Raw genomic sequence first — 25,249 nt, 5'->3', positions numbered from 1 at the left:
CTCGACCTTCTCATCTCTGTAGGTGAGGAAGAGCTGGAAGACGTCACTCTGGGAGATGACGGGGTGACGACACATTCGACTCATCCAGGCCTGTAAACGCTCCATCCTCATCCTGATGAAGTCCTCGTCAAACCTGCCTGAGAGCACGGGTAGAGAGGAGTGAGGAGTGTGTTGTACTGCCATCTACTGAGATCTACTGTCATCTACTGAGATCTACCGAGATCTACTGTCATCTACCATCACCTGACATCTACTGTCATCTACCGAATAGTCTTTTTTCAGTCTCTATTCTGATCTATTCACTGATTAGCATCCAGATACATGTCATACAGGTGTCAAGTTCACACAGTTGTGGTTGCCATGGTGAAGTCTCACCTGTGACCTGTTTGTCCGGCAGTGGGGGGATGGGCAGCGCTGAGCCAAACTTCTCCAGAAGACGCTCATACAGCCAATCGAAATGCTTGTAGCGATGATTGACGGGTCTGTTGGTTGTCTGCAGGAAGACGGAGGGTCAGAGAAGGAGTATTACTACATGTGCTATATGTACTACTGTGTACTACTGTGAGTATGACTGTGTATCGGCGTGTATCCAGCATACACTGGGGGTGATCTGATACTCGATGAAGCTCTTCAGTCCGTACAGCTTGGATTCTTTCTTCGGGTCCGCTATCACACAGTCCAGAGGGGACGATGGGTACAGCCAGACAGGACCCACCTCCCCCATCTGATTGGACAATGAGCAGGAGCCAATCAGAGTGCAGACAACATAGAGTGAGACAGAACTATCAAGAGTTAATTACTCACATAGACAGGAAGCCGGTCTCTGCTGTTAGCTGGTGGTTTGGCCAACAAGAAGACGTCTGGACTCGGACCTTTGGAGAACGGAAACCTGGGGACACACGGGACCACTGAGATCCACTGACCTCTGCTGGGATCTACTGACTTCTACTGGGACCTACTGATCTCTGCTGGGATTTCTATGGGAATGATGGGATCTAGCCTGGAAACACTCAACACTACTGAGATCTACTGTTATTGGGATCTATTATATCCACTGTTTTGTATGCTGTGAAAATTAATTTACTTGTTCAGGGAGATCTTCACGGAGGGCCCGTGGGTGCTCTGTCCTGAAGCTCCACCATCCTCATCCACCTGATCATTACCATGGTAACTGCCCACTGATTGTTCGTCCCAGTCATCATCCCACTCGCCGTCATCGTCCTCGACAGCTAACGGAGACTGTACTTTAATCTTTCACCAAACACTCTTTGCAAAGCAGGAGGTTGGACATTTCCTCACAGAGACAGATATAAAAGTAATCCTGTAGGAACCCTTTTAACACAAGTTAATGAGTTACCTGTGTGTATGTATCCATGACTGTCCCTCCCTCCTGTAGTGTTACAGACATAAGACCCATCTCTTTCACCACCACCGACATTTCCAACCTGAAAAACGACAACTTAAAGTTATGAAGAGGAGGAGGAAGAGGAGGACTAGCTCACAGTCAGTGCATTGTGTGTTGTAATGTCCTATCATCCCACAGGAACATAGACCATTGGTCAGACCTGGTATTAACCTGTGTCTTCAGTGATCAATTCACACCTGTTTTAAACTGAGTCTCAGTGACACCTGTGAGCAGATCACTTCCTGATTTATATGCAAATAAACAGGTATAAGGTGTTGTTTTAAGCCAATCAGACAGACGGGTCAGTTGTCAATGTGCTTCTGTGTGTGTGAGTGAAAGAGTGAGTAAGTGAGTGAGTGACAGAGTGAGCAGTAGGGAGGTTTGAGTGAATCACTGTTCTGTTCACAATTCTACAGTGAAATAAAGTTTTATCAAATTTAAACAGTAAAATATTTTCAGTTCATTATAAACTGTGTTGGACAAATCAAACTGTCAGAGGACGTCAGGAGAGGAGGTGGTCCTTCAATGTGGTCCAGGACACATTTGCATTCACACTGTTAAGCCTGAAATATACTTTCTCTTAACAATGTGTATGGGTTTGCATCGTGGCTGCCACGCGTATCCTGCGTTCATTTGGTGCATCGGTTGTGCATATCGCAAAAATTACACGACGCGTACGCAAGATACAATATTAACATGAACACTAGGGGTGGTCCTGCAAGTACAGTGACCATGGGGTCAGAGGGTCAGATAAGGTCAACAAAATGGCGGCTACGATGACCCCGCTGTCTCTTTTTCTGCCGCGTTCGCAGCAAAAGCTGCAGTGTCGCCATGTTGTTTATTTACATGAGTATACAAGACCGGCTTTGTTTATGACTCTGGGTCTGATTTTTGTGGTCTGCCCCCAGGTGGAGACCTCAAGTATCATGCATAGTGGCTGCTTCAAACAGCAAGTATATTCCAGGCCTTAAAAGAATGTGTCCAAATGTGGTCCAAACCACCTCTGAATGTGGTCTGAGTGATCGGATTTCAAATGTGTCCTGAATTCATTCTGGGTGAGTTCACATCTGAACTGAAAGCTGAACACTGATTGGTTCACTCAGGACTGATGTTAATATCAGGTCTGAACAGGGCCTTTGACTTTCTGTATCTCTGTGTACGCAGACAATACACTTCTTTGCTCATAAGAGACAAAATGAATCGTGTTCTGTGTCTCTTCATGGGTTTCATCTCTTTAATGTGGTTTTGCATCTGTGGTCGACTTGAGACTTTGTTGTGGTGGTTTTGAGACTGGTGGGACAGACATGCAGTACAGGGGAGTTGTAAGGTGTTTGGTTTTGGTTCATCGTACGGGAGTCCAGGGCTTTTAGTGATCACGCTTAAGACCATTGGGAGGAGGCTGACCACCAGATGACCCTCAAGGAGGGGTCTTTGTGGGTGTTTCTGTACCGTCACCTTTATCTCATCCCCAGCAGTTGTGCAACCTGTGATGGCTGTTGGTCGACTTGTGGTGGTTTTTCCTGTCTTTGTGTTTGCTGTTTGAGTACAGGATCTCACAGGACATGGAAGGAGCTGAGTCTTGGTTCAGAGTGGAATAACTCTCACCTGAACTTACCTGTAAATATCCTTCAGGTACCAGTCCAGTTTGTCCCCTGGAGTTCTGGGCTTCGATCCAGCCTCCACCCACAGTCTGCAAAGACACACACACTCATTATGACGGAGTGTGTCATGTTTACTGTGTAAATAACGTGTATATGTGAGTTTGTACCTGGTTGAGTACAGTGACCGTCTCTCCCTCTCTGACCGACAGCTCGTTGTTTCCTGGTTCTGCTGTGAAGTCGTACAGAACCTGAGCCTGAAACACAATGAACAAACACAGTACACACACAAACCCACAGCTCTGCACTGTCTACTGTGAAATGTAAAGAAACTCTGTGTTTCAGAAGAAACTGTCACCAGTCGACTACATGAAGGTGAAGTCAGTGAACGTCACACACTGCATTCGGCTCTGAGAGGAAAAGTCTGGTTATCAGTGAAGCTACAAACTTCCTCTTCTGTCAACAGCTCCTGGACTTTTCTCTAAATTATTCCTGTCACACTGTTTGTTCTGCTGAACGTACTCCACTGTGTCTACAGGATTTCTGTTTGTACAAAAACAGCAGGCTTCTTTACTTTTTGTAGTTTTTCTGTCCTGACAGAATCATGCTGACCTCACTAACATGTTGTTATATTTGTGCACGAGACATAGAAAACTGTAATTATAAATGGATATTTTCCTTTGATTGCCCCACATATGTTTCCGATTGTTAAACACAGTTTCTGTAGTTTTATTGTTCTCGTTGGACATTTTGACTGTACACCCAACTCCAGTTTTCTCGTATGTATATAATATTTGTACACAGTACAAAATTGTAATACTAACTTTATAATACTATGTTTGCTGTTTTCCTTATTTAGTTAGCCCATAAGATTGTTTCCTGCTGTTCTAACCAGACTCCTGTAGAATTTTTACATAATTTCTGAACATGGTGTAAAAGCGATTTCCTGTACTTCTGCAGGGGTCTGTGGTTTAAATAACCCACCCACAGATAAACTCCCACAGAGGATTTCCCTTATCTCTATTATATTTTAAAAACATTTCAATACATGTCTGCAGTAGTGAGTTTTTCTGTCTGTTGTTTTCATCAGAATTTCTGATTGTCTTGTTGAGAATTTTCTACACGTTACCAGTAGAAAAGTTTAATTCCTTTGACTTCTTTGAGATTTTCTTACCAGACTCGTATAGATTTTTTACATGATTTTTGTACATGTGTAGATTGTTGAACAGCGAGTTTTTCTAACGTCTTTCGGTATTTTTCTTTGATGAGAAAACCTTGCATCCTCCTACAGAAGGTTTAGAAAACGTTTATTTTATTTTAATCACATTTTTCCCATTTAAAATTAGCGTTTTCTGTCTGTTTGAATTGACTCTTTTCTCTATGAAGTTCCTGCAGGGACCTGCAGCGAGCTGTCTGATGATGTGAACCCGCAGCAGGTGGGAGGTCAGAGGTCACCACCAGGTAAACGGTCTTACCTTCAGAGCCATGATGACGTCAGAAGCAGCGGCAGATTTTTATCGTTTAATATCGGATCAAAGTTTCATCCTGTCAGCTATTCAGCTCCCGACCTGCGACTGCCACTGGATCAAGGTAGAAAAACACACAGAAACCACTTCCTGTTGCTTATTTCACAATAAAAGAATCATACTGGTGATTTCAGAGGCAGATGCAACAACGACATAAGTACAAAAAAAAAAAAAAACTACGAAATTAATTTAAAGAAATTTAAATTTAAAGCTGTAACCACATATAAAGAACAGAAGGACGTACAGTCAGTGAAAAATAAATGTGTTTTTATTCTGGTACATGTGACTTAAGTCAGTAAAAAGTCTACAATCCTGTTTATCTAACATTTATTATTATATATACAATTATATATTACAATACAGAGAAATATGAGAATAACTAATGATAATAATAGTGGATTCTGTATCGTTTTGAAAATATGATTCTTTAACATAATAGGAAGATAACAAAGAGGAGGATATCTTCCACCTTGAAAGGAATTTCTTCAAATATGGATAGAATATAGGGGTCAAAGGTCACAGTGACCTCATATTTTGGCCATAACTCAAGAATTCATACGCTAATAATGACATAATTTTACACAAATGTCTAATTGGATGAACTGCTAAATCCCAAAGGTCAACTTTAATGTGACATCATAATGTTATGCAAAACTACTTCTGGCCATTCACTGGAATCACAGGACACATGTTAATATAACGGAATACCTTCAGTGTTATCTCAATCGTCACACATATTTTATATGAGGGTGGGTGTAAACCAACAGTTTCAAGTGAACATGGGAAACAAAAACATTCAAAAACTGCTTCATGTCACACAGCTCATTATGTATTACATTGGTGGTTTGGTGGTTTTATTTTGAAAAGGAAACCGCCAGTTTCCTGTATTTTTTGTTTTTCGCAAAAAACTTGACAGTGACGTCAGAGACTCGAACAGCTGAGCAGTGTTTTTGTTTTACAGTATTTTACTGTGTACTGGGCGTTTCCTGAAACTCTCCTGTTACACACTGAATTACACTGTAAAACATAATTATTCCTGTGCACGGTAAAATAAAATACTACAACTGCACTGTAAAAAAAATCTGTAAAACAAAAAGCAACTGCACTGTAAACACTTGACCTGCAGAAGAAAATCTAATAAAACTGTACCAGCTTTTTCAGACATCACATTGGTTAATTATTTCCAGAAATCCCGATGATGATTATTCTTTTATTCATTGTTTTATTTCTTAAACAAATGGAACAATAAAACATTTAAAACACGACTTTTATGAAGTAGATTTGATTTGTCCATAGAAACTCCCATCAAGGTAGATTAGTGTAGTTCACCTGTCAGTCTACAGGCTGCGCTGTTGTCCTACATATGACACTGCTGCTGCCTGCAGGTCCCATCAGGAAAAATCTGTCTTCATGTTTCTCTTCATACAGACTCAGTTCAGAAAATAAAAATTACATTTTTGTAAAATGTCTGAAAACATCAGAGGTCACCTACCTTTTTTTTTTTCAATTATGGAAATAAAATAAATGTTTTCTGTAATGTAAATCTGTAATAATATTAGTTATTTTTCTCATGACAAAGTTTTCAGTTGCTATAAAAACAACAAACCTTAAAGATTTAAATTTTTCATTGAGATTTAAAAAAATTAAAAACAAATTTTATAACAGCTCCAGGTAGATTCAGTCTCTCTATTTAATCTAAAGGAAACAAGTCTCAAACTTTAAATCACTTTCTTGTTGTTCTTTAAATCAAATCCATCGGAGTCTGTTTCTTGTTTGTAAAACTTTATTTAAATTATGGTCGGTTACAGATAGTGTTGTAAAGCTGGTTTGAGGTCAGTTGCTTCAGAGTTAGAGGGAAGTTTCATGTTCTGTCACCCAACAGGGGAAGAACAGGAACCACAGGAACCAGGGGAAGCAGTTGATGAAGAACTGTGAAGGTCAGGTTTGTTAGATAATGAAACATCAGCAGAGTTATTTATTTATGATTCTTGAACAATCAGCCGATGAAGGCGCCTCACTCTGTCACCACTCACTTATTCATTCACTTCCTGTTCACACTGACATACTCAGGCTGCTGAAACCACCTGCTGACCTCATGTGGATGTGGGTGTGGCCTCTCGCCTCTCACCTACCTGACATTTGCAGGTAATCCTCTCAAAAATCTGAGGATGTAATCAGTGATGCATCATGGGAGCTGGAGCCAGGAAGATGTGTAGAGATTCTTTCCCAAATAAATGTCAGCCTGTGGCACCTGTACTGAGTCCATGAGTGTGAACAGTCTCTGACAGACTGTTGACACTGATCCTGTTTAATGAATGAAGCTGAATGTTTGTGTTTGACCAATCAGCAAGGTTGAACCATGTAAGCTCCGCCCCTCAGGTTCCTGAACCATCATGAGATAGAATTAAAAATTTTTGTTAGGTCACAGAAAAACATCTGTAATGTGAAGTCAGGTCTCCCTGTTTGATCCACACTGATCGTGATGAATGAGTGAATGTGATGAATGAATGACTGTGATGAATGACAGAAATGAATTAATGTGATGAATGAGTAAATGCTGGTAAATGAGTGTCAGTTAGAGAAACTGCTGCTGTTATGGACGCTGTACGTCTCCGGGGGGGGGGGGGGGGGCTGCCACCGCGCTGCAGAAACATCACTGTTTACTCTTCAGTGGACGCACCACCACATGACGACCACAGAGGCCAACAGACCAATCAGAGAACTCGCTGCAGAGGAGGGGGCGGAGTTACACAAATCAGAGTTGCAGCACTTGAAGGTGAAACTGGACACCTGAAAGTGATTGATAATAGAAATTGATTAGTGATCAGCTGTGACTTATTACTGAGCTGCTGAAACTCTAACGCTGCCACGGCTCATGATGTCTCACCTGACTCACCTGCGCATCCTCTACCACCCTGAGCTGATTGAAATGGATATGTTTTTGTTAATTTGAGCAACTTCCTGTAACATCTAGACAGTTTCTACCACAAACAGTTTGTCTACAGCCGTGTATACAGGTGTTGTATACACCTGTCCCAGGAGGACCCTTTCAATCCTGCAGCAAACCTGAGTTTTATTTATGTAATGAACAGTAAGCATGTCAACAATTGAAGGTTCTGGGTTCAGACCAGGTGACTTCCTATCAGTCAGGTGGTGATGCTGCAGCCTCTCAGACCACAGGAACTAGTTATAGTTAATGATTTAACTAGTTTAACTAGCAGCTCCTCCACCGGTCTGAAAAGGAGCAGCTGAGGCTGATCTTGTTTGATTGGTAACGCAGAGACACTGAGACCAGGACTCTGAGGAAACAGACAAAGAACCAACCTGGGCAGAACTAAGACCAGAGGACTGAGGAGGATCTGCTCAGAATGACTGACACTGGGAGGAGGCTGAGGAACTACCAAACTGGACCTGAGACATCATGGACCACAGTCATTCATCATCATGTCAGATCACAACAACAACACTAACAGAAAACTTGACCTGGACCTGGATCATCCACTACACAGCTTATCTGAGAAAACAAAACATGACTCTGATCAGCTGATTTTCTTCTTCTTGGAGCAACTTTCTAACAATGTGTGATTAATCAGATTATGTAGACCCAAATGACACAGATTAAACCTGTTTGGGGGCACCTGGACTGTCCGGGGCCCCTGGGCACTGGTGATCCAGTCTGTCTGCAGCACAGTCCAGACCCTGGACACTCCAGGTCTTGCAGGGACTGAGTCAGGTGTCCCTTGGTCGAGTCACATGTCCTCTGGTCGAGTCACGTGTCCCCTGTTCAAGTCACATGTCCCCTCGTTGAGTCACATGTCCCGTGGTCGAGTCACGTGTCCCCTGTACGAATCACCTGTCCCCTCATTGAGTTACGTGTCCCCTGTACGAATCACCTGTCCCCTCGTTGAGTCACGTGTCCCCTGTACGAATCACCTGTCCCCTCGTTGAGTTACGTGTCCCCTGTCCCCTGTTCGAGTCACATGCCCCTTTGTTGAGTCACGTGTCCCCTGGTCGAGTCACCTGTCTCATGTTCAAGTCACGTGTCTACTCGTCGAGTGACCTGTCCCCTGTTCAAGTCACCTGTCCCCTTGTCAAATCATCTGTCTCCTGTTCGAGTCACATTTCCCCTCCTTGAGTCACCTGTCCCCTGTTCCAGTCATCTGTCCCCTGTTCAAGTCACGTGTCTCCTTGATTGAGTCATGTGTCCCTTCTTCAAGTCACATGTAATAATATAACATAATTATTTAGGACCTGAACTTTGTCGGTGGTCTGAGCGTCAGACCAGGTACTCAGAACCTGAGGTGAGCAGAGGTCTAAGCTTTGGTACCTGAGGAAACATCTGGGCCAGGCGGCTGTACTCACAGTCCGAGTACTTCAGACACTGACGGTAGGTCATCCCACCTGCAGGACAAACAGGACAGAGATCGAGTCTGGACTGATCTGGATCCTTCAGGATCCTGGAGGAGCTTCTGGACAATCAGCATTTGACAAATAACAACTGAGATCTTTGGCCAATCAGAATTCAGATATGGTAAAAGTAGAGGTATAGGTGGCCCGGTGTACATGTTTACAGGTGTACAGGTGAAAGTGTATACAGGTGCACATGTTTACAGGTGTACAGGAATACATGTTTACATGTATTAAGGTGTACATATGAACATATTTACAGATGTACAGGTAAAGGTACCTCTCTCAGTGAGTGTGAGACAGGCGTCATCATAGCTACAGTCTCGTTGTTTGGAGCAGCTGGCTGTATAATCCTTACAGCTGTAACACCTGATGGCTGATCCTGAAACACAGGAAACTTGATTAAAGATGAACTGTCCCTGTTCATATGTCATTACATCATACCTGGATCAGTCTTTCAGGAGGTTTTCATCCAGGTTTCAGTTCTGGTTCATGTTCACACTGATCTCACAAACCAGAGCAGGAACCATGACAGAGATGTTTGGCACAGATCTTTGGACCTTTAACCCACCACTGTGTTGCTGTTGTTGTGCTCAGAGTGTTTACAGTAGGACACAGTAATTAAAACGATTTTGAAGTGAAATCTGCCTTACATCTGATCTCAGAACAGCTCTCAGTCCCATAAAGGATCTGATGCCCGTTTCATTCATCATGTAGTTTACTGCCCTCTGGTGGTGGCAGGGTATTGTCTCTGAAGAGATTGTTATCGTTTCTGTCATTTTTTGCCTTTATTAACAGGGCAGTAGAGAGTGACAGGAAAGGGGCAGAGAGAGGGGGAATGACACGCAGGACGGAGTCGGGCCAGTCGGGAATCGAACCTGCTCGCCTGCTGAGAGCATCCACTCATGTGGTATGTGCCCTAACCACTCCGCCATCAGGCCGCCCCCAGTTTCTGTTATTTTCATGGGTGTGAGCGTGTCCTGTTGACAGAGGCAGGAGCTTGAAGCAGATAGGACAGCAGCTTAATGTGGAGGTTTGATCACTGAGCATCATCCTGGATCTTTGGCTGGTGATTAGCTACAGACAAAGTGAACGAAGTAAACTGTGTGAGAGATAGCTTAGCTTAGCTTAGCTTAGCTTAGCTTAGCTTAGCTTAGTGACTGGAAACAGCTAGCATTGGTTAGTCCAAAGCTAATAGAATCACCTCCCAGCGGCTCTAAAGCTCACTGATTAAAGTGTTAATATGATAAATGACAGTTTTATGATCCTTCATGTTTTAAATTTCTCCAGTTGTATCATCCTGGGACCTCTGGTTGCCTGGCAACTAACGCAGCCAGTCTGACAGATGATCCCAGACCGTGACAGCTCAAAGGACTGTATTCCTGTAACCTCTGAACTCCACAGTCCTCGATCTGAATCTGGACCCGGAGCAGTTAACATGCAGATGTTACAGATGTGAGCACCTAACAACATCTGTAACATCTGCATCAGACATGTTCTGCAGAAATCCCCACCCCCACCCCTTACCCACAGACATTACAATGGTGACATTGTCAGTTGGTACCAAAGATTTACACATAATTGGGAGGCAACGTCAACATTAATGGAAACTTTAACCAAATAATTACACAAGAAATTTTTGGGTTTGTGATAACCCACCACCTAACAACATTTCAAACTGTATTATTGTTTATATATATATATATATATATATATATATATATATATATATATATATATATATAAATCAAGAATTTTAAATTATTAACAAACCCAGTAATTAGTTGTTTTTTTTTAAATTCTGAAACAAAAAAACAAACGTACCCAGTCCGATCAGAGCAGAGCAGATCAACAGACAGATCCCCAGGGAGCACTTCATTTTTACCTCAGCACAGCTCATGCACTCATCTGCAGTCAGTCAGTCCACAGCAAGACAGAACATTCAACATGTGTCTGACAAAAGTGTTTCACATGACAAACAGTGGAGTGTGTGGTACAGTGTGTACTCACCCAGCAGCAGCAGCAGCAGTAATACTGGAGTTCAGCTGTACTGTTGTAGTTATTGCTGGAGTGGTGACTCTGACTGTGACTGAAGGCTGAGTGGAGCTGAGAGGCCACACCCACCGGGAGGAGCCTGACAGACCACGTCCATTGGGAGGAGCCTGAGTATACAGTTTGAAAATAATGATAAAAATAAGTTTTTCTGTTAACTTTAAATCACACTGAACATGAAATAAGACTTTTTTGTCTCTTTATCCCATCAGCCTCACCTGTACACTGTGTTTACTGCTTATTGGCAAATGTTAGCATGCTAACACATTATACTAAGGTGGTGAACATGATAACCATCAGTGTGTTGTTATGATAATGTTAGCATTTAGCTGAAAATGGCTGTTGGCTCAGATAAAGCCTCCATCAGTGTCACCACGCCAGCCTCAGAGCTGATGTGATGATGTGATGATGGTGGATGACAGGCTGTGTGTGTTGTCGTTTAGCTCAGAGCTGAAGCAGAAAAGCACCAGTGTTTGGTCCTCGAACGACCCAGGAACAGACAATGAGCTTCAGTCAGAGGAACAAAGAGCAGAGGAGGTCACAGGAGGTCACAGGAGGTCACAGCCAACACTCGAAACATTCACAGCTCCACAGCAGCTCGTTTGTTCTCCATCAGGCCACACAACATTCATTTAACTCAGCCTCAGTCAGCCTTCTCTGAACCAACATGATGCTGCTGTGGATCATCATCATCACCATTATCATCATCTCAAACAGAGAGGAAGACACATGAAACTGAAGGTGATTAAAAATAATCACGTTAAAACTAAATAAACATCAGGTAGATTCCCTCCTTTCTGGTCCAATGTGTCAACTGTCAGATAATCAACACAGACCTGGAGTCAGCTCCTGGTCACATGTCAGCACCCTGCTGGTTGCTGATTGGTCCACAGACAGCAGGTGAGCTGACAGGTGAGAAGCAGCTGTGGTGATAAATGAAACCTTCATTCATGATTCAGCAGCTTGTACTTCACCTGTCACTTCAGTTTGGTTTGTTCTGTTCACTGCAGCAGAGGAAGGAGGTGAGTCTGTTTCTACTGAGGTTCTGCTGACACTGTTTCTACTGTGTGTTTTGGTTGCTGAGAGGAGGACTGATTTGGTCTTTGAAACGTGGACCAGAGACTCATGTTGGTTCCATCATATTAAGGTTTTGTGTCACCTCCTTTATTGTAACAACTCACCTGTGTGGACCTCACCAGGTGTAACAGGTGGGACATTGCACTCCTGAAACTGTGGTGTTGTTGGAGAGAACTGACCCTGGAGTAGTGAAACTGATCCAGAATCTGACTTGGTGTCAGTGAGAAACTAAACCTGATGTGGTTCTGTGTTTACAGACTGACCCGTCATGGACCTGGACAACATTGGTAAGCTCCTCCCTCCTGTGCTGTGTTTATTGACCTTCAGCACAAAGCCCGGACATTAAACGGGACCATTGTTAATTTTCTGTTTCCTGTGCAGAGGGGCTGAATGAAATCCGTCCGTGTGTTTACAGAGCGACCATGAAGCTTTGGTCTCTGCAGAGACTCTGTCACCGTGAGCAGCTCAACACGACCACAATTCATATGATGATCAGTTAAAACTGTTGTGTGTTGTTGTGTTGTTGTGTTGTTGTTGTAGGTGTGTGATGTTCCTGTACTGACTCCTTCTGTCTCTTCTCCTAAAATATAGTTTGTCCATAAATAAAATCTAAACCTAAATGTGTCACTGAGTCACTATCTGTTTGTGTTTCCAGTGCACTTTGTGTCTGTTAGACACATTATGGCGGCCGTCAACTTGGTGGGCGGGACTCGGCAGCAGGACGTGGGGCTGAACAGGGAGAAAATGACCTGGACTCTTAACAGGATGTTTCAGGGTGTGTCACAGGAAGTCCCAGGTCATGTGACTCTGGAGGCTACAGAGCAGACCTGCAGTCTGATGTTCAGACTCTATGAAAGGTCAGAGTTCACACAGGTCACTGCTGTGTTTAAACAGGTGACACCGTCAGAGAATCTGACAGTTCTGGTTCTGTTCCAGGACTCAGTCGGGTTCTGTATCTTCTGGTTCTCTACAGAGGGCTCTGATCGCTCTGTGTTCAGACAACCTGCTGGAAAAATTCACAGGTGAGAAGCCCTGAGGACAGGTGTGAGTCAGTGCTGTAGTTCAACACCTTGGTAAATATAATAATATAAAATACAAAGAAATTTTTATTTGATAAATACTTCATTTTCATTGATGGGATTTAGATGAAACAGATTTTAGTTGTCACTTATTTTCTTGAATTGTCTGACAGAAAGTTTTAAAGCTGAGAGACTTTCAGAATAAAGTTCCCTCTTCATGTTAACTGTAATGTTTCAGTATAAAATCCTCTGCCCTGCAGCTCTGCTGAATATTACCAGCTCAGGATCCATCAGCAGGTCTGGACTCAGGTCTTTACTGCAGGACCTCAGCCAGGTACACACCATGCAGACTACATTTCCCAGTTTGCCTCTCCTCCTACTCTCTCTAACAAGTGCATCTGTTCAGGTTCCAGCAGCGGTGCAGGAGGAAGCAATTTTTGGCAGCGTGGAGGCAGCAGTGAGGTCGTGTTTTAATGGGGTGAGAATGCAAAGAAAAAAACTGGGCTTCAGGTGATTGGTGGTTGTCATGGCGACAATTTGATTCTCTGTTCACAGGTGTTGACCCCAACAGCAAGTGAAGAACATGTGTTGTCATGGCTGCATAGTGAGCCACGATTGTTGCTATGGTTACCGACTCTGTACAGGCTGTCCATCAGTCAGAACGTCAGTCACACCGTCCGCTGCCACACCTGCAAGACCATACCCATCACTGGACTCAGGTGATGTCACTGAGGGTCAATCAGACTCTACTGAGGGTTAACTAGACTCTACTGAGGGTCAATCAGACTCTACTGAGGGTTAACTAGACTCTACTGAGGGTCAATCAGACTCTACCAAGGGAGAACCAGACTCGACTGAGGGTCAGCTGGAGTTACACCTGAGCAAGGCCTTCATCAGATGATCCTGTAAGACAAACTAGAGGGAAGCATGGCCCACTGCTGGATAATTGTGTGTGTGTGTGTGTGTGTGTGTGTGTGTGTGTGTGTGTGTGTGTGTGTGTGTGTGTGTGTGTGTGTGTGTGTGTGTGTCCCCCTGTGTCTGTGTCCGTGTCCGTGTGTGTGTGCAGGTATCGCTGTATGAAGTGTGTGAACGTCCACGTGTGTCAGAGCTGCTTCCTGACCAGCCGACACACGAGGAAACACAAAACCCACCATCCAGTGCTTGAGTTCTGCACACAGGTAAATTAGATACAGGTGAGATCATAGACAAGTTAAAAACAGACAGACACAGGTACAGACAGATTGGGAAAACGAGTTCCTACCTGCACTCAGATAGAGACACCCAGACAAAACATGTACAAAAACATAGGTAAAGAAACAAAGGTAACGCTCAACAGTAAAGACACACACAACAGCTTTTAATCTTGCATTTGCATCCATCAGCCCACCTGGAGGGAGTCTCTGTCCTCATTAGTGCACAGCATTCGCCACACCCTGTTGCCACGGCGATACACTCAGAGTGAGGCTGATAGGAGGCGGGTCCTGATGATGGCAGGGCCATGGGAGACTCAGAATAGGTGAGTAAGGTGTGCAATCAGTCTCAAAATGTTTCACAGGAAGACTCGTTAAAATGTGTTTGTTGAAATACGCATTAAAAACCTTTTTTTTAAATGCACTCATCAAACACCTTTTTAATGAAACTAATTTAATATGTTGTTAAACTGTTTTTACCAGAATAACTTCTTAAAGTTTTGTTTTAAATGCAGTAAGTAAACACGCTCATTAACTAGTCTGTTTCTCAGTGCTCTGCCACCTTCTGATGTCTCAACACGATTGGCTGACTCAGCTGTCCGTCACAGTCCCTCTTCTGACAGAGATGCCTCCCATGATGCCTCAGTGCAACCCCCTCCCAGCTTGTTGTGTTCATCTAAAGTTCTGCAGACTGATGAGGTGATGATGACTCAGCAGGTGACCTTTGACCCCTGATGACCTCAGAGGGATTGTCGATCTCATTGTTGACTGTTTAAGTGTTCATGTTGTCTATAATATGTGTGTTGTGTTGTTGTTGATCAGTCGAAGGCGTTGACTCTGCTGACTGAGGTCAGGAACCTGCAGAGAGACAAATGGTGAGACTCAGAACCAGGACCAGTCTTGGGTTTAAAGTCTGGATCATCTTTGTGTTTTCATTTGTTTGTTTTTCTGTCTTCAGGCTGCTGGAGCAGGAGATGCAGGCATGGCGGCTCACCGTCCAATCAGAGCAGGGCATCCTGGAGGACAGGTGCTCGGAGATGGAAGTTACCATGGAAACGCTGAGACAACACAACTTGCATCTGCAGGGCATGCTCACACAGGTAGATAACACTCGCAGGCTGGAGTCCCAGTCAGGTGAGTCGGGTAACAGTTAAACATGGAAGTCACATGATCCACCCAGGCCACGTTTTCTGGACAGTGACACACGAAATAATCTGTAAAAATAAATATATAATATATAAATAAAACACTGTGACACAGATTATATATAATATATAAATAAAACACTGACACTGAGATGTTTTATTTTATATACAGTATATGTAGATTGTTTTTTTCATATTTGGCTGTCAAAGAAGTTCATCAGTTTGGCAATAAAACCCGGCTGCTGCTGAATGCTGTCTCTCTCCTGTTGTATTTTGTAGTCTATTCTTCAAATTAGAAGTTTTCAACAATATATACAACAACAACTTATAAAACATATATATATTGATAGCTCGATCCGTTCATTCTATTATATGGTGTTTCTGTATGATATGTATATTATTCTTTTATGTATATGTATGTGTGTGTGTGTGTGTGTGTGTGTGCACTTTCTGCACCTCTGGTTAGATGCCAAACTGCATTTCGATGCCTAAGTACCTGTATTATGGGCATTGACAATAAAGTTGAATCGAATTGAATCTAATCTAACTTTCCCTGGTCTAATGCTTCCACCTAGTGTCCTGATCTTTCAGTGCACTTCTTTAAGAGCCTCAGCTACTGTTGCTGTGTGTTTTTCAAAAGTTAGTCAGAGACAGCTGAAGGCTCCCCATCACCTCAGGTTGTTGAGCCTTTTTTTGGTTTTGTCTGGAGCTTGGAACCTGACTGACCCTGACTGACCCCGATAGACCCGGTAGACCCTGATTGACCTGCTGTCATTTCTAGGTGGAGTGCTTTGTTTCTGAGGTCACTGTCCTGATCTCCACCTGACCTGTGATCAGAAAGTGAATTAATTCATTGAATAGATTTATATTTTATTTAATTTAATAGATTAATGTTTTAAATTAAATGATGGTTAACATGAACCACTTTGATTGCCTGGCTGTTACTGAACTGCACCCTGGGAGTTGTAGTTGACTCCTGAACCAGATATTTTCTGTTCATCTTTGATTCAGGCTCTAAACAAGATGGAGGCTCAACAACACGCCAATAACACACCACGCAGCGTTGACACAGAGAGAGATATCTCGCCAATTTCTGACACACAGAGAAACACTGAGGAAGAGGACGATGAAGTGTTGAAGGACAAGTGGTGCGAGGACAAACAAACTCCATCTCCCACCATTCACCAGGGTGTGCCTGTGTCACATGATGTCTGCTTTGAGGAGAAGGGATTTGCAGGTCTCTGCTGTCCAATAGGACAAGACAACAGACCAGAGGAGGCAGAGCTACAGGATCAAGAAGAGGAGGAGCAAGAGGAGGATTGTGGGATGTGTATTCCAGAGGAACTGCTGCAAGAAACTGTAGACAGCCTGAAGACTGTGATGGAGACAGACAGGTGGACAGAAAGACAGACAGGTGAGACACAGAGACAGGAAGAGACAATGAGACAGTGTATTAATCAGACAACAAATAATATTTAATTTTTAATCTTTCCAGGTGAGAGGAAGAGGCCGGAGCTTCTGAAGGCAGTAGACCAGGTGGGAGACTCGGTACATCTCCTGGTGGACACTGTGAGAACAAACACACACTGACCAGGTGAGTCATGCTCCGGTTATAAAATCTGTTTATTCAACATTAACTCACTGATATTTAAATAAACTTGAGTGTAAAGGTAAAAAAGTTCTGACATGAGACAGAAACATCGTCTGATAATAACACCTGTAGAACAGGTATGACGCCTGACACACTGTTATAAACATACAGTTGCCAAAATTATTACAAAATCATTTAATAAAAGTCTAATTTTCCATTTGTGTGAACATGATTTAATTTTTATTTTCATGACTGAAAATCTAAAATCTGATTTATGGATGTTTTTGTATTTGATGTATAGAAATCAATCAGTTATTATGACAAACATTTGAAATCAATTCAACCATAGTGACACAGTGACACAAGTGATTTTCTCAGGTCTTTTCTGAGCTTCAGTGATGTTTGTGTAACGTCATACTGTTACAGTTAAGTTGACCTTAGTCACATCGTTGTCGCACAAATGTAAAATGATTGATTAGATGATTTCATTGTAACTTTGGCATCAGACAGCCTCATCTATAAACTGCTACATGTTATTGATTAATCACATCATTCAGGTTTAATGATCCAAACCATGATTACAAATCATCTAACATCCTGATTATTACATGACAAATGAAGGCATCTTGGATTTTATAAATGAGGCTGCTCCTGGACAGGAATCCTGCTACCTTCGCCCTCTCTCACAGGCCCGCCCCCTCCGGGCCCTCCCCCGGCGGGGTGAGGGTGAGTGAGGTGGGCCGGTGGTAAGGACGGCAGGGACTTTTCTAGAGGGTCCTGTGCGTCGCAGGCCTTCTCTCCTGGGCTGCAGAGGCGTGGTCTGAGCCCTGGTTCTTCTCTTGGAGGGTGGGGGGCGTGCCCTCTCCTTCCTCCCCCCTCTCCCTCGCTCTGACCTGCTGTGAGGTGGAGAGGGCGGGGTTTGAGATGTCCTACCCCTCCTCCTTACTGTGTCCTGTTTCTCAGTCTGTTCCCTACTGAGCGTGCTAAGGAGGAAGCTGCTGGCATGGCTGAAGGGAGGGTCTGCTGAGGTGTGACCTTTGATTCTGGACGACCCTGCGGCACCCTCCCCTGGCACTCTGTCGCTGTTCAAGTCAGGACTCAGACTTCGAAACAACTGACGAACACAGGCCGGAGGCGGACCTGAGGGGGCGGGCCCTCGGCCCCACAGGAAGCCTTTGGGGGGATTCTTCAGGATGCGGTTGGTGCCGGGGTCATAAAACCTGACAGGAAGTCGTTTGTATTTGACCTTTAACCCCTGCAGGTCCAGCGGACGCCTCTTCTTCCTGGAACGTTTGGGGGCGGAGCCTGATGCTGGTGTGCAGGAGGGGGCCGGGCCTGAAGGGGAGCAGAGCAGATAGACCAGAGAGGTGCGAGGCTGCACAGGTGTGATGATGTTGGAGTACGACTGAGGGAGGAAACGCCAAGTCTGCACCTCAGGTGTTTTCTCCGCCACATTCTGATTGGCTGCAGGGATGCAGGTGGACGGGGTCTCATGAGCTGCTTGACGGACCGCTGGGACGACCAATCGGACGGTCTGAGTGCTGTGACTGACTTTAACCACCTGAAGAAACAAAAACAGGTGAGACGCTTGTCTTAGAATTAAAACGCTGAAAACTCTGTCTGACTCACCTGACACCTGGACGCCACCCTGAAGCTCTGCCTCTTCCATATCCTCCTCCCATACACAGAGTCATTGTCGTCATGGTCCAATAAGGGCAGGACACCAGTATTTGGCTCTGCCTCCTTATTGTCACCACACTCCTTGTTTTGGCTCCTCCTCCCATACCTGACAGTGATGACATCATCAGCAAAACAAAAACAAACCTCAGTAAGATTTTAAATAAATGATTTTATATTTCTAATCCTAACTGCAGCAGAGTATGTGAGGTCTGTGCTATCTTATACTGAACATATACGTATCTGTTAATATTAAATGTTAGACAGTATGTTTCATAATGAAGTGACAGGACAGTAAGTCAGACCATACATCCTTATTGTTATTATTACACTAAGTTATTTATGTGATTATAAAACTGGGTGATAGACTATATACTAGAATAAATTAATATTAAAGTGAATGTCTCACTATATGTAAATGAATGATACTCACTACTTGTTTTATATACATATTAAAGTTCAAGTTATTATCAAATGAAAGCATGTTAATGTTAAAATGTCTATTTGTTATAGTTAATGTTGCAGAATATTTTAATGTTACAGTATATTTTAGTATATGTTAGACCATAGTACATGTTTATAGTATGTGGTATAATCATTAAAGTTATTAAGTATATGTGAGGCTCACCTACTTTTGGGCTTTATGTTATAATTAATTACAATTATTACAATATACAATTATTACAATTATTATATTTCAATTTATATATATATATATATATATATATATATATATATATATATATATATATATATATATATGAATATTATATATATATTAATGATAAAATGTATGTGTTAGCTTACACTATATCACAGAAGTATACTTTAGCCTTTATGTTACAGTAGATTGTATGCCAATTGTTTGTATAAATAATTTTACACATTTGTGTATATATTATAGTACAGTCTATTATTACAGTACGTCATTCTATAGGTTACAGTGTATACGTTACAATACATGTCAGTCTGAATATAACAGCATACAGGAAGTGTTTGTAACTCTATATGAAATTCTATACTTAAGTGAACATGTGACTCATTATATTACCTGGCCAGAGACTCGCTGTCGAAGTAGCAGACAAATCTCCCACGTCTGAACTGTCGGACCAGTTTGTCCACCTTCTCCTCATCCTCCTGTTCGATCTGGGCCCAAGTCTTTCCCCTGAAGGATGCTGGGATATGTGCAGGGGCCGGGAGGACCTCCTCTATGGGCAGAGTCCAGTAACCCTGTTCCTGCTTAGCCCCGCCCTCTGCTTTACTGTGGAGGGCAGAGTCAAGCTGGTACGAGTACACCTGGTCCTCCAGGTCCACCTGAACATCCATCAGATGGCCCAGGTCCCAGCCTTCTGCCTGACTCACCTGGACAGGTGTATGTGAGGGCTGTGTGTCACTGAGTGTCTGAGCTCGCTGTAAAACCACCTGCAGAGAAAGGTTAAAGGTACAGCTTTAATACATCCCCCACACAGGTGCCTCACTGACCTCCTCTACCTGTCTGACAGGTACCTGTACAGGGGAGTCCCAGTCATCACTCTGTGTTTCCATGGTGACAGGAAGGCTTAAGTGGAAGCTCTCAGTCTCCTCCTGCTGGCAGGGAGTGGAAGTGATACCATAACAGCACATCTGGATCACCTGAGGTCCAACACAAACAGGAAACATCTGTAATCTGAAACACAAACTAACCTCATAATCACAACCTGTGAACAGGTGACGTTCGACATGAACACCATCTCTAATGGGAACCAACCTCCTGGATGGTCTGGTCCAGAGGGTCGCTGTGCTCTGAGGAGAATGTCTCTTCTTTGTGAGCCTCTCTTCTCTCCTTCTGCCAGCTCAGCCAGGGCCGCAGGTCGGTGGGGACTAGCCCCAGTCTGGTCCCTGCTCCCTGGTCAGGGATCAAGTCTTTGTGGGGCAGGGGGCTGGGGTCTTGGCCCCTGGGGGGAGGTGAGGAGGATGAGGACTCGCTGGTTTTCCTCCTGTTGGTCTTCCTGTGTGCTTTCCTGTGAACAGAGGGTGGGGTCTGGGAGTGTAGAGGCGGGTTCTGTAGTTGTAAGGGTGGGGTTTGGTGATGTGGTGAGGGTGTGGGCCCTAGGTCCTCCTTATTTCTGATTGGTGCACACAGTCTATCCTGAACGCCCCCCGCTGTGACCACCTCTTCCTGCTGACTGGCTGGCTGACAGGACGTGTTTGAGCTGGGCAGCTGTTCTCTCGTACCGAGCGACCGGCTGTCGTTGTCAGAGAAACGTAGTTCATCAAGCTCCGCCCTTGGCAACGGAGGGGTAGAGACTGACGGGAGGTCAGCGTGTGATGGCCTATAGGAGAGAAAAACACATCAACATATACCAGCAGGAAAGGTGTGTCTGTAACACCTGAGATCAGGTAACAGACAGATACTTGTCTTGGTTACCTGGGGTCATTGTAGTGGTGTGGGTGGTGCTGCAGGACGTCCTGCAGGAAGCGTTCCAGCAGGGTTAGTTTGGTCCAGCTGCTGCTGGCAGAGGAGACGGTGCTAGAGCCTCTGGAGGAGGCTCGGACTGAATCCAGGTGTCTGAGACTGGACAGATGCTGAGACAAAAGTATGATGTTGACGTGTCACTGATTCTGAGATAACAGTTCAGGTCACATGACTCGTTTGACTTAATGCAATGCATGCTGGTTAGACTTGATGTCACATGACATTAAAACCTCATGGGATCAAGGCAGCTGCAGTTTCTCTCCTGCTGCGCCGACCAGGACCCACCTGTGACGGCAGCACTTTGCTCTGATTGGCTGAAGGCTTCACCAACATGCATGACATGTTCTATGTTTTTATTCTCAGATCTTCAGGTCCTGAACTTTCACAGCTCTCTCTCTCACTAACTCATCGCCCTCCATGTTTCTTAAAACACTGAAAGTGAGATCAGCTGCTCATGCTTCAGGAAGTAGAACGTCTGTTCATACCTACGACACCTCTCTTGGTCACACTGACCTTCAAGTCAGTCGAACTCGACAACGAAGGTTTTGGGTGTATGTGTTTGTATACCTGGTCCAGGTTGCTGTACAGGACTCTGCAGTATCCACAGTAACCCTGCCTGCTGGGCTGACACCTGGATGGACCTGGCTGAGACTCCACCCACACCCTGTCAGTCAGAGAGAGCACCTTTAATCAGTCACTGATCAATAATCAGACAAATCTAATGTAGATAAATCACAATCTCCCAGTCCATCAACACCTGACTGTACAGTACAGGTGTGCTGCAGGTGAGCTACAGGTGCAGCTATGGGTCCACTGTCAGACATTTTCAAAATGTGAAGTCTGTGGTGACTGAAGGAACCAAGGTTTTTAATGAACTCAGCATTGTGTGTTGGACATTTTCCCTCCAGGCCAGCAGGGGGCACGAACACTCACTACAATATAAAACACCTGTGAACTCAGGTGTTGTGTTTGAATAGAGGTGGAGGAAGAGCAGCTTTTACAACTCTGAACAAAGTCAAACTTTACAGAATTGACTACAGCAAGACCTCATCTGTCTACAGAGAACACCTGTGTCAGGTCAGTGTTTATTTAAACTAGTCATCCAGTTACCTTTGAACCTGTTGTTAGCTTAGCTGCTAAACCTTTGGACTGTTTGTTACCATCAGGAATCAGCACAGCCAAGACTCTGATGCAAAATTTTAATTTTCAAACAGTTTTACAATTTTTATTATTGAGTATCCTCCCACAGAAATATCTGACACAAATTATTAAAAAAAAAAAAAAAATACACATGTAAAAGAACAAATACAATATGAAGCTTTGTTATTTCCTTTTTAAATACAGAGAAATTTTAACAGAGTTTGGTCGCTGGATGAATCTGGACTCCTGACCTCTGTGTTTCTAAAATTCCTGACCAATAATGAGAATAACGTACAGGTAGACTCACCTGCTGGTAGACCCTGCCTTCCCCTTGTCATCTGCTGTACACACACACACAGACAAACACAGAATATTCAGTCAATGAAGTATAAAATAAGTAGAACTGTTGTGTGTTTTAAAGTTTTTACCTTCATCAGAGGAGTCTGACATCCTGCTGCTGACTGGAGACCTGAAACACACATTCAGATAATATCACTTATTATTTAACTCTAGATCCATCGGGTTTACATACTCTGTGTTTAACATAATCACCAGTTTGTGATTTGTAAAAAGAAACTTTGTTAAATAGAAAGATTGGTCAATAGAAAGATATATAGAAGATGATTACACCCTGATCTGAAATAAAGGATATGGTGAAGAGTCGGAAGAATTTTATGGTCAATTTGGAAGAACATAGTTCTTGTTTTGTCATTTTGAATCTCTTAAATTTCAAGGTTTAAATGCAGCATTTTGACTTCAGAGTTTTAAAAGATCAAATGTCTACAAACACATTCAGTAGTTACAGAGTTTGAGCTACTTGTTTCTACATGAAACAAATCCGTTACTATCAATACAAGTCAGATTATAATTAGATAAAAGGAAACACTCAATTAGCTCATTCTGCCATTACATGAATATTTTAAGGCTCAACCACAGAGTACTACAATGATCATTACAGCTGAAACTAACCATTATTTTTTATTATCAATTAATCTGCTGATTCTTTCATCATTTAATATGATTGTTTACTATAAAATGTCAACTGAAAAGTTTCCCTCACCCTAACCCTTTCATCTAAATTTGTTAGGACAAAACTTAACCCCAAACCTGACACATTTAACCATTTAAAAAAATTACTAAAATGACCAATTATCAACCGTTTATGACTAATTTTCTGTCAAATAATGAAAATAAAATGACTTCACACCATGTTTTACTTCAAACATCAAACCTGACAGACACTGAACTGTGTGTATAATGTATGTATTTACATGTCTATAACGCAAACAAACATCAGCATCTAAGGAATAATGATACAAATTTTAATTTCTATAAACAAACAGACCTGATCTGAAATCAGGGATCAAACACCAGGTATTTATTAGAAGTGAAATCACTCACAGGTAAACACACTGACCATCATCACACAGAAATCTTACCTGGACACAGTGCATTCAGTGAAGTATCCGTCCAATCAGAGCACTCCATGCTGTAACCAACGGTAACCAGGTGAGAGTTCCTATTAGAGAGTCCATGAGCCTGAGGAGGAGAGAGACAACAACATGCTGACAGCATTTACTTGAAAATTTATCTATTTCATTTACATGGACATATCCCTAATCCAAGAAGTTAAAAAAACACACTTTATCAGATAACACTAACCTAAAAAAAAATTCAGACGGGTGAGCAACAGTTTTATTGTTTATAAATAACAAATATAATCATTAACGAGCCAAATGAAAAGGTTCTTAATTTCTTTGTAAAAACACTGAAGTCAGTCTCCTCCTCGTTTGGCTGTGAACTTTATTTTATTGACATAAAACCCTTTTTTAAACCACACTGTTTAAACAAATTTCAATAAAAAAGTTGTTTATTTATTGTGCTGCTCTGACCAATCACAGCTCATCTCTCTCTGCGCTCTGATTGGCTGCCGCTCCATCGTGTTCCTCTGATTCTCTGAGGCTAACTAGCAATGCTAACCTGTTAGTTTAAAGCCGGTCCATTAAAGCCGGGTCAACTCTGGGTTTAACTAGACTAATGGTAACCATGGTGACACTGCTGGTGACGTGGCCTCACTGTTACGGCATCTGTTGGCGTTGGCAGCAGGCTAACTCTTAGCATGCTATTGGCCTTTCAGTTGAGCAGCGGTTCTACAGAGGAGGTGAATCGCTGGCTCTGGATAGTGGCGTGGTCATTTAATTATCGATAATCGATGAGTTTGCTTACCTGCCGCTGTTTATTTGTTGTTGTTTACTTTCGCAGATTAAAGGCTTCTTCCGCCGCGCGCTTCTCCGCCGCTCTGTTTAGTTTCCGGTCTGACTCTTCTTCTGCTGCTCGAACTCCGGCACAGAAACTGTGACACAGCGGCAGAGAAGTGCTGCCACTGCCAGGTCAGAGCGGGAACTACAACCACAAAACATTAGCTAGATAGTGTACCTATTTAATACCCGTGTTTTACCCAGTTAATTGTTTTAATGAACATGAAATACAACTCCAACCGCGTTTAATTCAGTGTCTTTTAACATTAACTCTGTTCAGAGTGGTTTTATTCTCATAGTATCAGCCTGTGAACCTGGAGATCTGAGTTTTCTGTGGTTTTATATTATTATCTAATATTTCACATTAACTCCACTCTGTGTTGATTCTTACACGAAAACGGTATATTAAATGTTAAAACAAAATAAGATATTATGACTATCAGAGAATTGTTGAAGCACCAATGTATAGCATTTAGCATCTGGCACTGATACCGAAGAATATCCCTCCTCCACCTGTGGGAGAAACCCCAGGTTAAACATTAAAGGCCAGTGTTTGTCTGTTCTGTGCTACTGTAGAAACATGGCAGGCTCCCCGGAGGAGGACCCTCTGTTTCTACCAGTGGATCCTACTAAGTCCAGCACACTGGTCTGAAAGAGAAAATAACTATGTAGGCAAAAACAAAACAGGTTTGAAGAAATACATTTCCAG

General features: G+C 43.0%; 4 protein-coding genes and 1 long non-coding RNA gene across 12 annotated transcripts in view; 2 read left to right on the top strand and 3 right to left on the bottom strand.

The window, feature by feature from the left end:
• LOC139622305 (sorting nexin-9-like) overlaps positions 1-4,613 on the bottom strand; it is a 7,279-nt gene extending 2,666 nt beyond the window's left edge. For both annotated transcript variants that reach the window (XR_011691198.1, XM_071479506.1), the window contains exons 1-9: positions 4,479-4,613; positions 3,174-3,260; positions 3,021-3,095; positions 1,358-1,445; positions 1,085-1,229; positions 805-889; positions 599-724; positions 376-493; positions 7-137 (exon numbers count right to left, since the gene is read on the bottom strand). Coding sequence is in view for 1 of the 2 variants with exons in the window: in XM_071479506.1 (XP_071335607.1) it covers positions 7-137; positions 376-493; positions 599-724; positions 805-889; positions 1,085-1,229; positions 1,358-1,445; positions 3,021-3,095; positions 3,174-3,260; positions 4,479-4,490 (867 nt within the window). In the remaining variant the exon portion in view is untranslated. The remainder of the gene's footprint in view (positions 1-6; positions 138-375; positions 494-598; positions 725-804; positions 890-1,084; positions 1,230-1,357; positions 1,446-3,020; positions 3,096-3,173; positions 3,261-4,478) is intronic.
• Positions 4,453-19,303, top strand: dytn (dystrotelin). Of its 5 annotated transcripts, XR_011691197.1 has the most exons (17): positions 4,453-4,593; positions 12,323-12,352; positions 12,447-12,521; positions 12,721-12,922; positions 13,002-13,087; positions 13,345-13,418; positions 13,491-13,562; positions 13,640-13,803; positions 14,151-14,262; positions 14,467-14,600; positions 14,826-14,991; positions 15,097-15,149; positions 15,233-15,374; positions 16,431-16,833; positions 16,915-17,013; positions 18,272-18,589; positions 18,699-19,303. XR_011691197.1 is itself a non-coding variant. In XM_071479502.1 (16 exons), the coding sequence occupies exons 2-15, from the start codon at positions 12,334-12,336 to the stop codon at positions 17,007-17,009; spliced, it is 1,779 nt and encodes a 592-aa protein (XP_071335603.1). In that variant the 5' UTR covers positions 4,453-4,593; positions 12,323-12,333; the 3' UTR covers positions 17,010-17,013; positions 18,272-19,303. The 5 variants fall into 5 exon arrangements, 4 of the variants coding, with proteins under 4 accessions (XP_071335603.1, XP_071335599.1, XP_071335601.1 ...); XM_071479502.1 differs by having other exon boundaries at positions 14,826-14,973; positions 18,272-19,303; XM_071479498.1 differs by having other exon boundaries at positions 18,272-19,303.
• cd59a (CD59 molecule (CD59 blood group) a) lies at positions 6,295-11,239 on the bottom strand. 2 transcript variants are annotated; one of them, XR_011691200.1, is made up of 6 exons: positions 10,947-11,239; positions 10,761-10,844; positions 9,217-9,318; positions 8,710-8,930; positions 8,443-8,629; positions 6,295-8,382 (listed from the first exon to the last, which is right to left on the bottom strand). XR_011691200.1 is itself a non-coding variant. In XM_071479518.1 (5 exons), exons 2-5 carry the CDS (start codon positions 10,834-10,836, stop codon positions 7,197-7,199), a joined length of 375 nt encoding a protein of 124 aa, XP_071335619.1. In that variant the 5' UTR covers positions 10,837-10,844; positions 10,947-11,076; the 3' UTR covers positions 6,295-7,196. The 2 variants fall into 2 exon arrangements, 1 of the variants encoding a protein (XP_071335619.1); XM_071479518.1 differs by lacking the exon at positions 8,443-8,629 and having other exon boundaries at positions 6,295-7,319; positions 8,857-8,930; positions 10,947-11,076.
• zdbf2 (zinc finger, DBF-type containing 2) lies at positions 17,019-24,640 on the bottom strand. Of its 2 annotated transcripts, none has more exons than XM_071479496.1 (11): positions 24,509-24,640; positions 23,722-23,821; positions 22,711-22,751; positions 22,590-22,623; positions 21,710-21,806; positions 21,095-21,252; positions 20,435-20,999; positions 20,194-20,319; positions 19,739-20,109; positions 18,640-18,796; positions 17,019-18,571 (listed from the first exon to the last, which is right to left on the bottom strand). In XM_071479496.1, the coding sequence occupies exons 3-11, from the start codon at positions 22,730-22,732 to the stop codon at positions 17,678-17,680; spliced, it is 2,424 nt and encodes an 807-aa protein (XP_071335597.1). In that variant the 5' UTR covers positions 22,733-22,751; positions 23,722-23,821; positions 24,509-24,640; the 3' UTR covers positions 17,019-17,677. The 2 variants fall into 2 exon arrangements, with proteins under 2 accessions (XP_071335597.1, XP_071335598.1); XM_071479497.1 differs by having other exon boundaries at positions 22,590-22,620.
• Positions 23,828-25,249, top strand: LOC139622316 (uncharacterized). Its single transcript, XR_011691203.1, has 3 exons — positions 23,828-24,443; positions 24,545-24,672; positions 25,117-25,249. It is a non-coding gene; the product is annotated as an uncharacterized lncRNA (long non-coding RNA).

This window comes from Trachinotus anak, unplaced genomic scaffold (assembly GCF_046630095.1).
Source record: "Trachinotus anak isolate AG129_WGS33_773 ecotype Australia unplaced genomic scaffold, CSIRO_AGI_Tana_v1 ptg000006l, whole genome shotgun sequence".
Lineage (NCBI taxonomy): Eukaryota > Metazoa > Chordata > Actinopteri > Carangiformes > Carangidae > Trachinotus > Trachinotus anak.
Note: the sequence above shows the minus strand (reverse complement) of the source record. Positions and strands in the feature narration are given on the sequence as shown.